At 32.6% G+C, this 11,819-nt stretch overlaps 2 protein-coding genes across 2 annotated transcripts; one reads left to right on the plus strand and one right to left on the minus strand.

Moving 5' to 3' along the window:
- Positions 1-6,109: 6,109 nt before the first annotated feature.
- Positions 6,110-7,739, plus strand: LOC125841726 (CBL-interacting serine/threonine-protein kinase 5-like). Its single transcript, XM_049520900.1, has one exon. The coding sequence runs from the start codon at positions 6,161-6,163 to the stop codon at positions 7,529-7,531; it is 1,371 nt and encodes a 456-aa protein (XP_049376857.1). The 5' UTR covers positions 6,110-6,160; the 3' UTR covers positions 7,532-7,739.
- A 2,351-nt stretch (positions 7,740-10,090) lies between these two features.
- LOC125841732 (chlorophyll a-b binding protein 3C, chloroplastic-like) lies at positions 10,091-11,118 on the minus strand. The gene has a single exon (XM_049520908.1). It carries the CDS (start codon positions 11,049-11,051, stop codon positions 10,248-10,250), a length of 804 nt encoding a protein of 267 aa, XP_049376865.1. The 5' UTR covers positions 11,052-11,118; the 3' UTR covers positions 10,091-10,247.
- Positions 11,119-11,819: the final 701 nt, after the last annotated feature.

An 11,819-nucleotide genomic window follows, 5' to 3' on the forward strand; every position in this document is an offset into this window, starting at 1 on the left:
TACTCTACTATTATTTATTTTTTGTACTTTGATGGGATCTAAATGTTAGTTTGGGCACATTGCACATGGTAAAGTTAATACAGGCCAGCAAGAACAAATGAATATGAGTGTCCATCTAGAATAAAAAAAATATGAGACGAAAATGTGTAATTCAGCAGTAGCCAAATACTATTTTGCAATACCAATCCAACAATGTAATTCCTTTTGTTTATTTCGAATTAAAGACTTTTTTTCTAACTCAATATTTAGTAATTGAATGCACATTGTATAAGACTTGCTGAAATTTTGAACAAATTACAACATCTTTTTAAAGTAATGAAAATATGAGATGGAAAAAAATACCTAATTTATATAATTTGTAGGGTCGGATTGTTATGTTGTCGGGTTGTGCTACTCCAATCTTTCAAGATTTTGATTTTTTAGTGTAGGGCCGCTTCAATTGTCGGATTGGGACCATCAACTGTTAATCTTCAAAGTGAAAAAAGTCTAGAAGCCATGAAAGTGAAAGGGGAAAAGAAGAAAGTGAAAAGGTAAAGTAACTTTTTATAAAGTGCAAAATTTTCTTTCACTTTATAAAGCGTACGAAGAAGTTTCACTTTACAAAGTATAAGAAAAAGTTACACTTTATAAAGTGTAAGAAATAGTTCCATTTTATAAAGTGTAGGAAATTGTTCCGTTATATATTAAAATATACACGTTATGAGACTAACGAAAACGTTTAGAAAATTAGATAAAGTGAAATTTTTTCTTCCAGTAAGCCTGTTTTAGTTACTTACTAAAGTAGTGACTTATTTTGATCACTTTTATGTTTTCGTGGCTTATTTAGGTTTCGAACTCCCAAAAAAAGCCCACCCATTAAAGTAACTCAAATCTCTTAACCCATCTTTCATCCCCAAACCTTTAAACCTAAAAATAACATACCGTCCAAATCATAATCTCCTCTCTTCTTCCTCTGCCGAAGCTGACTGAAACTCAAATTTTCTGGCCAAATCTGCTCTCTTGTTCTTCATCTATCAAATCTCACCAGAAGTTTGACAGATATGCAGAATATTTTGCTTTAAATTATAGCAATACTTTAGTTCTTTACTTTAGGATCACAACTGAAAAATTACTACTCTTCTTTCTCTGCATCTTTATTTTAACAATTAAAAAAGTTGTTTTTTGTTTTTGAATATTGTGACTGCTGCTCTTTTGGCAGAGTTAAGTTGTGAAAATGGTTGGGGATGTTAAGGTTTGGAATGCACTTGATTTTGCAAAAACACAATGATATCACTGATGCATTAACAAGTATCCATAGGATCTGAAATTGATCTTTACAAATGTGTATAATCCAGAACCATAGTCCATATATGCATCCCAAATTAGCAGGTCATAGAAACTCTAAAATAAAAAATCAGGGTCATAGAAATTAGAGTAATTATTAAGATAGCCAATAGGATAGTGACACGTCATAAATGAATTTGCTAATTAAGGTTATTATTTAGGCTGTTAATGATGAAAGAAAAATAGAGTCAAAAGATTGACATGAAGTGCCTTTTAGGCCCGAAAGGTAGAAGAATGATAATTTTGTATCAATTCGTATAGTTGAATGGTATTTTAGACCCTTTTCCATAAAATTTATTAATAGCTCAAAGAAGCCTTGAGTGTTAAAGTTATCGGTGGCAAAATCAAACTCAATTCGCCCAATCCATTTAAGTTTAACACGCCTATTTATTAGCACAACTCATGTCAACCCAACTCATTATAAGCCGTCCAAATTTGATCCAACCTGTCCAATTGCCACCCCTAATTGTTGCAGACGACACACATATGATATAACTATTGTTTTTATTAGGAGAAAGTGGTCTTAGGGTTATATTTTCACGTTATTTAGCCCAACTAATCGAATAATCATTAACAAATATAGTATTTTGGTAAATGGATTGATTGATAGATTAATGGGTTGAGATATATCTAGCTCAATGGTAGAATTAAAATGAACAAATCAAATCTGAAATTTCACTAATTGGGTGGAAACATCCAAAGATAATGGCATTAGTCATATATAGTGCCAATAGACTATTGAGTAAAAATAGAGAACTTGTAATGATGAAGTTGAGACATGTTTATTGTAATTGTATTGTGAATTATGAACTCTTGATGGACTAGAAAGAGCAAAGTTGAGCCAAGACCTTGAGGTAAGTTAAAGTTGCTTTTAAGTCAAGGACCATATAATTAGAATATCCATACTAGTACCTGATATATTGTTGAAGTATAGAATTCAAATTAAACTCACATGATTAAACATTTTGGTGACCACGTGAATTTCATTGATTAAGTGTACATTTGGGCCAAAGTAATGTTACAAATCTAGTCACCACTAAAGATGTCTATATATAAAGGATGAACTTCTCATTCGCGTTAAGCGCTTAAGAGTTAATGTTATTTTTATTAGGTATTTTGTAATAGCAATCTAAAATTTAACTTTTCTATTTTTCTTTTGTTCTTTGATCAGCTTGTAAGTTCCTATACAATCAATACAAACCTTAGTTTATTACAGGATGTCATATATATATGAACCCTCTGAAAATAAGTGAGAAGCTTAGCTCAGTGGAAAGAGGTTCAAGAAGTGTCTTTACGTTGTGAGTTTGAATCCCATGTGCAATAAGTCCTTTTTTTTTTTGCTATGGAATTGGGATCAACTTTTGGGCTTGGATCTTCTTCTCTTTTTTAATTATTTTTTCTCTTTTATGCTATTTCTTTTTTCTATATTATATATTCTTTACTAGGAACTCGGATTTGAGAGAAGAGATATGGTTCCGTGCACCATTGTTAAGTTGAAGCTTCAAGGTAAGTTTCAATTAAACTCACAATTTTACGTTAAAATCTATTGAGTATCGCCCAACTTTGTTGTAAATAGTTTGTAGGACTGCAGTGCATTTAAAACTGTTTCAAAATTGATTTTCATTAACAAGACATCATCGTATGTCACATGTATATCTTGTATATATATCCTGTGTATGTCATTTTTTTAATCTTGTGTATACCATGTGTATATATCATGCGTATATCTTGTATATATATATTCTGTGTATCTCTTGCGCATCTATATTATATACCTGACATATAAACATTGATATACAAGTGATACACATGGGAATGTTCTTATTCCACTGAAATTTCGACCCAATACAATTTTGGAAGTAGAGTACTACTATAAGCTATTTTTAAATATAAGTTTTATTTTATATATGGATCCCAATTTTCTAACAATTTGCCTTGATAAAGTCTTTGCGGTTTGTATGTGATAATTTTAGCTGGTGACAGTACTATAGTCTATAGTAAATCCTTTAGAAATGTGTGATTGTTATAATGGGTTGCATGTTCACAATTGAGGTATACCAATCCCCTCTCTAATAGACCAAGAGGGAGGAACTTTAGAAAAATATTTTTGATTTTTTCAAATTTCAGAATATGTTTTGCTAATTTAAAATATATAGTGAATTACTCGTGTATAATATTGATTGTGTTTATGACATAATTGGACGGATTCATGGAAGAATTGATTTCCTATAGTTAGTTAATGAATAGGTCTTGTCTACTAGGAAAATAGAATCAAGACGTGGGTTTATGTGTGAATTGGACGGATTGGATTAAAGCAATAATATATGAACTTCATTTATATGTAAACTTCAGATAATATTTCTGTGTGAAAATTGATTTTGTCAATTCTAACTTTAAAAAGCATGTATTTGAAGCGATGAATATAGATTAAATAAAGATATAAAAATAGCCGGTCTCATAAAATTTTGAAAAAACTACATACTTAGACATACTTCACTATTGAGAAAATGATCAAAATGGTCCTTAATGAGTAAGGGTTGAATAATATTGGTTCTTTATATATACTACCTTATTGAAATAATTCTTAATGTATATAAAAAGATGATCATTTTGATCCTAACCCTAAAAATAACCATAAAAATTAAAAATTCTGTTAACTTTTAAGTGGGTCCCTTGAAATTAACATGTGAAAGTATCATTTCTCCCTCAATCTTCTTTCTTTTTTTTTTTTTTTGGTCAGATTCTATCTTCTTTCTTCATATATTCTTCTTTCTATTAACAAAACCCACGTTTACTCATAAATTTTTTTCAAATTTCAAAAAGATATTTTTAATACTCTATTTTCTACCCTCGTTAATTCAAATTATTTGAACATCAGAACAAAACAAGTAAATACATTGAAAAATTATTAATTTTTAAAAAGGGAGAATACCAATATTCTTCCCGTATAGCGCTTCCACATGAGAGAATAGCTGGTTAAAGCTTAAATCAAGTACCATTTTGATATATGAAGGACCAAAATTATTAAACCCTTATAAATCAAGTACCATTTTGATAATTTTCTCATCATATATACTACTATTATCTATACTTTCAAAATATTGCATATCTTACCATTAATTAAGAGTTTCCTACATATGTTACACTTAGATACATGTAATTTTTGCAATCAAATACACAAAAATAGTGAGAGAGGCGAGCGAGATTTGTATGTATCCCAGATACATGTGAATCACACTAGATACACACTACATACATGTATCTGTATGTCTCTAAAGTGATTCACATGTATATGAGATGCCAGATACATGGGAGAGTAGCGAGCGAGATGAGAGAGACGATGGAGGTGAGCGAGATTTGCTATGTATCCCAGATACATGCTAATCCACTTGGGATACAATGAATCTATAACAAATTACACCTAAATTTGACCCCATGTATATACATAATATTGCAAACTAGAGTGTATCTAAGTAATTAGCTCCTAAACTAGTGAAATTTATGTAAGTTTCCCTAAAAAATTTACCTTGTTATTACCACGAGTTTAATAGGTCAGGTGGACGCTTGGACATATTAATTAGCTAGCTAGTACACAATTATCGCAAATATGTCATGATTTCAGGAGTCTATCCATCGCATATAGACAACTTGGTGGCCTAACCATCTAGGTGAAGTAAGGATAAGACTTTTGACACAATTGGATAGTGGATTTACCCAATGGATATCATCCAATCAACAGTCAAATTCAATTAAATCTAGTATCTACTTTTCAAACATTCCTGATTACATCTTACATTTAGTCGTTTATTTTTTTAAAAAAAAATTGGCATTTTTTTTATATGTTTCTTAGTCCCCCTGCCTTTTTTTTTTAATATATATAAAATATTTTGGGCAGATATGCGAAAATCAAATAATTGGTGGATTAAACAATAGAAAAATAGTTGGCAATGGAAGAAACAATGAGGTTCCTCCACCAAATCTGAACCAAATAATGTGAACAAATAAATCCTTAAAAAAAGGCCATTTTACATTTTTACTAAGTGGATAAAATTCCTCCGTCCTTTAACTTAGGGATTTCAAATTCAAGTCTTTGTAATATATAATTTCTGAATAGGGAGTAATTCTTTATAAAAAAAAAAGTCATTTTACATTTTTACTAAGTTCTATCTAATAAATCTCACAATTGTGATAACTTGGTAAGCAACAGATTCATTCTCATGCATATTAAACTCCTTTCTTAATATCACGTGGATAAAATCCCTCCGTCCTTAACTCGAGATTTCAAGTTCAAGTCTTTGTAATATACAGATTCTGCATAGAGAGTAATTCCATTCAAATAGAATTTACGCTCCATGAATCTAAATCAATCATCAATTATGAAACTCTTATTCAATCACATGAATTTGTGGCCCTCCACTAAAGCACCTTACATTATTTCCTTTTTAATATTGATTTTTAACTCCAAAGCTAATAATAATTGCTACTATCCACGAATTTTAAATAATAATTAACTTAATTATCATTGTTGTCGTTATTTTGGTGAAGGTAGACATCAAACAACTTGTGACTTTGAAAGTTCAACTTGAAGCCACTCAAATTATGACAGAAAATGTTGGCTTAGTATCACTTATTATTATTATTTATTGAAAAGATTGATTATTGAATTAGCTGTCTTTTCCCCTATTCCAATTTCTACTTGTTAATGAATTATTCAATGGATTTTTCTTTCGATGTGATTTAGAAGTCAATATATCTAGTCTTGTTACATCCTCTGTTCTTCTCAACCTTTGAGAAGAACTTATAAATCTTTCATTCTTTTCGAGTGTGCACATTTGATATGGAGGAGAGACAATTGTTGTTTGAGAAGTATGAAATTGGGACATTATTAGGCAAAGGAACTTTTGCGAAAGTGTACTATGGTAAGGAGCTCGAAACAGGGGAAAGTGTAGCCATTAAAGTGATAAAAAAAGATCAAGTTCAGAAAGAAGGAATGATGGAGCAAATCACAAGAGAAATCTCTGTGATGGGCCTTGTTCGTCATCCGAATGTTGTTGAACTCAAAGAAGTCATGGCTACAAAGTCTAAAATCTTCTTTATAATGGAGTATGTTAAAGGGGGTGAGCTTTTCGCGAAATTAGTAGCCAAAGGCAAATTTAAAGAAGATACAGCAAGAAAGTACTTTCAACAATTGATAAGTGCTGTTGATTACTGTCATAGTCGAGGTGTTTATCATCGGGATTTGAAGCCTGAGAACCTACTCCTTGACGAGAATGAGGACTTGAAGATATCTGATTTTGGGTTATCGGCTTTGCCTGATGAGCAGTTGAGTAGAAATGATGGATTGCTTCATACACAGTGTGGGACACCAGCATATGTTGCTCCTGAGGTTTTAAGGAGGAAAGGTTATGATGGTGCAAAAGCTGATATTTGGTCATGTGGGGTTATTTTGTATGTGCTTCTAGCTGGTTACCTACCATTTCAAGATGAGAATGTGATGAACATGTACAAGAAGATTTTCAAGGCGTATTTCGAGTTCCCTCCTTGGTTTTCAATGGATTCGAGGCGTTTGATATCTAAACTTTTAATGGCTGATCCGGACAGGAGGATCACTATTCAAGGTATCATGAGGGTTCCGTGGTTTAGAAAGGATTTCGCGATGCCACGGGCTTTTTCAATCCAAGAGTTTCAAAAGTTAGAAAAGGAGCAAGAAAATGATCATGTTGAAGAAGGAATGAGCAGCAAACAAGGAGGGATGATTAGGAAATCCCCTTCATCCCCTGCATTTTTCAATGCATTCGAGTTGATTTCATCGATGTCCTCTGGTTTCGACTTGTCTAGCTTGTTTGAGATCAAAGGGAAGGCATCATCCATGTTCACTTCAAGGAGCACTGCCCGGGATGTCATCCGTAAAATGGAGAAAATGGCTAAAGTTATGAGGTATAAGGTTTATAGGGTAAAACCATTCAAGTTGAAGATGCAATGCCCCGAGGAAGGACGAAAAGGGCGGTTGTTGGTCACCGCTGAGGTGTTTAAGGTGGCCCCGGAAGTCACCGTGGTCGAGCTCTCTAAGTCCTCCGGTGACACGTTGGAGTATAACAAGTTTTGTGAAGAGGAAGTTAGGCCTGCATTGAAGGACATTGTTTGGACATGGCAAGGGACAGGTACTGGAAATGCTGATATTGATAACAAAAAGGACTTGGAGCATTAAAATTTGGTATATGTGCATCTTTCTCCCTCTTCTTTTGTGTTTGTGTTTCGCTCCCCTGATCGGCTGATAGAAATAAATCTAACCATCGGAGATATTCGTGTTACTTTGTCAATATTGATTTGTACATAAATTGTGTGTTATACTGACCACTTGGGATTTGTATTGTTTGCATGTTATGATTCACTTAATTTCCTCTAGTTATTCAAGCACGGGGGTGGGTCTTGTTCAAAAGGATATATTTCACCTCCCAGCTCCCTTTATCTATTTGTAAGTTGCAAGTTGAAGTTGCAATATGGACATTTTGTTCAGATTTGATACTAAAAGTACCTTGGGAACTTGAAAAGATTTTCAATTAGATTTTTAAATCAATTTCATGTTCAATAAATTATCAAAATCTATTGTCAATAACTTCAAAATTTTATACTTAAATTTACATTAGTTAAATATCTTGGCTCTCGTACATCAAATCGTATCACATAAAATGAGATTGAGAAAGTATTTAAAACAGTTACCTATAACGCAGTTGAACTTGAAGTCCATGTGAAGAAGTAGCATGAAGCAAAAATGTAAACAGAGATGAATATTGTGTAGAGAGAATAAAAATTAAAATATCTGATTTTTGTATTGAAAAAAACTAAGTGCTAATATAGCTACTACATCTATGATATCTACTGCCAACCAACTGCTTAGCTAACTAACCATCTTACTCACTTAACTAACTATGGGTTTTTGGCATGAAGAAAAATAAATTCATAGAAAATAAATGATTTTATTACTTATTTCTTGGTGTTTGATACTTAAGTTCAAAATCATATTTCAAAAGTATTTATATGTAATATTATAATCACTAAAGGATGTGGTGTAGCAGATGAAACTGCTTCTTCCATGATCGGAAGCCTCAGTTTCAAATTTTGGGTATGAAATTTTTTTTAATGGAAAACTTTTTTCTTGAATGGATCCTACGCAATATCAATTTGAATTAGTCGAGATCGAATGCATATACCGAGAAAATCAAAATAAAATTTGATATATTATAGAAGAAAAACTACTAGAATGTGGGGAATGGGAGTTTGAGGGTGGCGGGAGGTGGAATGGTTAAGGAATAAGGGTTTGGAGCTTTTGGTGGTGGGGAGAAGAAAATGATTTTCAATGTCATTATGCCATTTATGAAATTTGTTTTTTTTTTTTATATAATTTTACTAGGAAAATCATCGTTCTTAAACTGTAAGAAATTTATTTTTTAGAAAAAATATTTTCACCAATCAAAAATAAAAAATTGAAAAATATTTACCAAACACAACCTAATCGAACCTTCTAGAACTTCACAACTTTTATACTCACTCCTTCTCCCTCTATTGCAATTTATATAGCCCTACGGCTTGGCTTTGCTATCGCATCCGCATAGAGGTTCTCCTATTTGAGATTTTGAAGTGAGCGAGTTTTCTATTTCATAGTTTGGCCATTTTATCGACAGGGCAGTATTCTTCCATTTAAAAAATAATGATTTGATATTTTATTTAATAAATATTTAATGATATTATCAATATTTTACTCATATTAAATTTCAACCCCAATCACATAAATTGATACTAAGAAAATAACATTATGTACAAGTAGTTCCATATATCAACAGGGAGTTCCCACAGCCCACATGACTCCATCCACAAAAAAGATAATGTGGGTTCAACTATTTATTTAATTAAGCAACATATCATTTTCCATGACAATATGACACCTTGTATTCAAAGAATATTTAATTAAGGATGCCACCTCTCATTTAACTGGTCAATTTAATCAGCACCTAAATTTGTTTGGCTGAGTTTTAGCTACCACACCAACTCAAGGAAAAAAACAAAAAAAAGCATCCAATTGGAACCAATTTATTGGTTACAAAGAATATGATTTTTTTTTAATTCCATTATTTTGCTAATTTTGGAAGCTAATGAGATTGCTTATGTCTTTGGAGTTTGGTGGAGCTAGTTGATTAGTTATATGAGAAAATATAGGCAACTTTGAACTTCAATAAACTCTTACTTTTATATATTTGTAGTAAATAACGATCATCTAAACTACTACCAAAGTAGAAAATATAATAATTTTTTTAATTTGAAAATCTGTTTATGACTATTAAAATTTCAAATTTAACTTGAAGTTATACTTCAATTTTGAAAAATACATTTAAGCATGAATGTTGTTTCTAAATATTTTTTGCTATAATCAGACACAACTTCATCTTTAACTTCAACTCGATATTTTCCAAATAAAATGAAAATTATATAAAATATACGGCCAAACCCTCCTAAAAATATTTTATCTTGTATTTGATTAAATTTATAATTATGTCACTGCTGGTCAAGAGTGTCTACATGAGAGCATAATCTTAATTTTTTTTTTTATAAGGGCTTGAGCACTTGTATATTCTAAATCAACTATATTGATAGGGGATTTTCTCTTCTTTTTTCCTTTACACATGATGATATGAGAGCATACACAACATAGGCAGAAGACTATTAATGATATAATGCAAACACATCTAACCTGAAAGTTCAACCTCATAACACTATTGCAAAATGTAAATATAAAATAATAATATGGAACTACACAATATTGAAGATTAAATAAAAATTCATATATAATCTCCACTAATTTACAATAGCTTGCTTTACAGGGCTAACAAACACATCAAATACTAGAAGACTAGTCTATTTTAAGAACTTCACTTTCCGGGAACAAAGTTTGTGGCAAAAGCCCATGCGTTGTTGTTAACTGGATCAGCAAGGTGGTCTGCAAGATTTTCCAATGGGCCTTTTCCAGTGACAATAGCTTGAACGAAGAATCCAAACATGGAGAACATAGCAAGTCTACCATTCTTGATTTCTTTTACTTTGAGTTCAGCAAAAGCCTCTGGATCATCAGCAAGGCCCAATGGGTCGAAGCTACCACCAGGGTAAAGTGGATCAACAACCTCACCAAGAGGCCCACCAGCAATACGGTAACCCTCAACGGCTCCCATCAACACAACTTGACAAGCCCAAATGGCCAAGATACTTTGTGCATGGACCAAACTTGGGTTTCCCAAGTAATCAAGTCCACCTTCACTGAAAATTTGGGATCCAGCTTTGAACCAAACAGCCTCACCAAACTTTACACCGTTACGGGACAAGAGCTCCGGAAAGACACAACCAAGAGCTCCAAGCATGGCCCATCTACAATGGATCACCTCTAACTCTCGGTTCTTGGCAAAAGTTTCTGGATCGGCTGAAAGTCCAGCAGTGTCCCATCCGTAGTCACCAGGAAACTCACCAGTCAAGTAGCTTGGGGCTTCACCAGAGAATGGGCCCAAATACTTGACACGGTCAGGACCATACCATGGACTACCAGAAGAGACAGGCTTGGCCTTGGCGGCTGCCTTCCTCATGGTGAATCTTCCATTTCCAGTGATTTCAGAAGAAGATGGTGAGAGTTTTACTGCCTTCCCGGCAAATGTAGATGAAGAAAGAGCCATTGTAGCTGCAGCCATTGTAGAAGTAGAATGAGAACTCTTAGAAAGCACTTTCTACACAAAAAAATAAGAGGAGTTGATTTGAGGCTTGAGTTTTATGGGCCTTGCACCAGACTGTATATATAGAGGCCCAATATCCTTATCCTTGAATATCTATATCTGCTTTCTCATTGGTGGATTCCAATTTGTATCCTCTTGCATTCTTGTTCATTTTAGATACTTAATATGTTCAAAAAAATCTAACTCAATGTTGATCTCCTCTCTTACAGCCAATACATAGTTGCCACGTGTGATTGTGGATTATTGCAATATAATATCAACTTGACCAAAAACATAAGAGTAATTCATGGCCATGCAATAGTTCACACACCTGTGTGAAATAGGACCACTTGTATGAGTGGCAAATTGGCAATGAGACAAAAATAAGACATTAATAAAAACAATTGGAATTAAGAAATGCAAGTCCAAGGGTCCCCAAAGCTAATTAGCTTCCGTGATCAATAATTGAACGTTTGATACTACAAGTCCAACAACTCATATATGTTGTATCTTACTGTATATGATGTATATTTGGTGTATATTACTATGTCTTATGTATATATAACTGGATATACAATGACATATACACAAAATACAAAATACATACAATGACATTCAATGTATATTTTGTGCATGCCAACGTTTTTTTTTACCCCTCCCTTATGAGCTTCCACCATTGCTCCATTGGTGACTTGAAATCATGACCTTAAATCATGTTCATATTTTTAAAATGGTGAAAATAACAAG

This window comes from Solanum stenotomum, chromosome 10 (assembly GCF_019186545.1).
Source record: "Solanum stenotomum isolate F172 chromosome 10, ASM1918654v1, whole genome shotgun sequence".
Classification (NCBI taxonomy): Eukaryota; Viridiplantae; Streptophyta; class Magnoliopsida; order Solanales; family Solanaceae; genus Solanum; species Solanum stenotomum.

What these genes read in the sequence shown, in the direction of transcription:
- LOC125841726 (XM_049520900.1), top strand. Translation starts at nt 6,161, where the DNA reads ATGGAGGAGAGACAATTGTTGTTTGAGAAGTATGAAATTGGGACATTA.
- LOC125841732 (XM_049520908.1), bottom strand. Translation starts at nt 11,051, where the DNA reads ATGGCTGCAGCTACAATGGCTCTTTCTTCATCTACATTTGCCGGGAAG.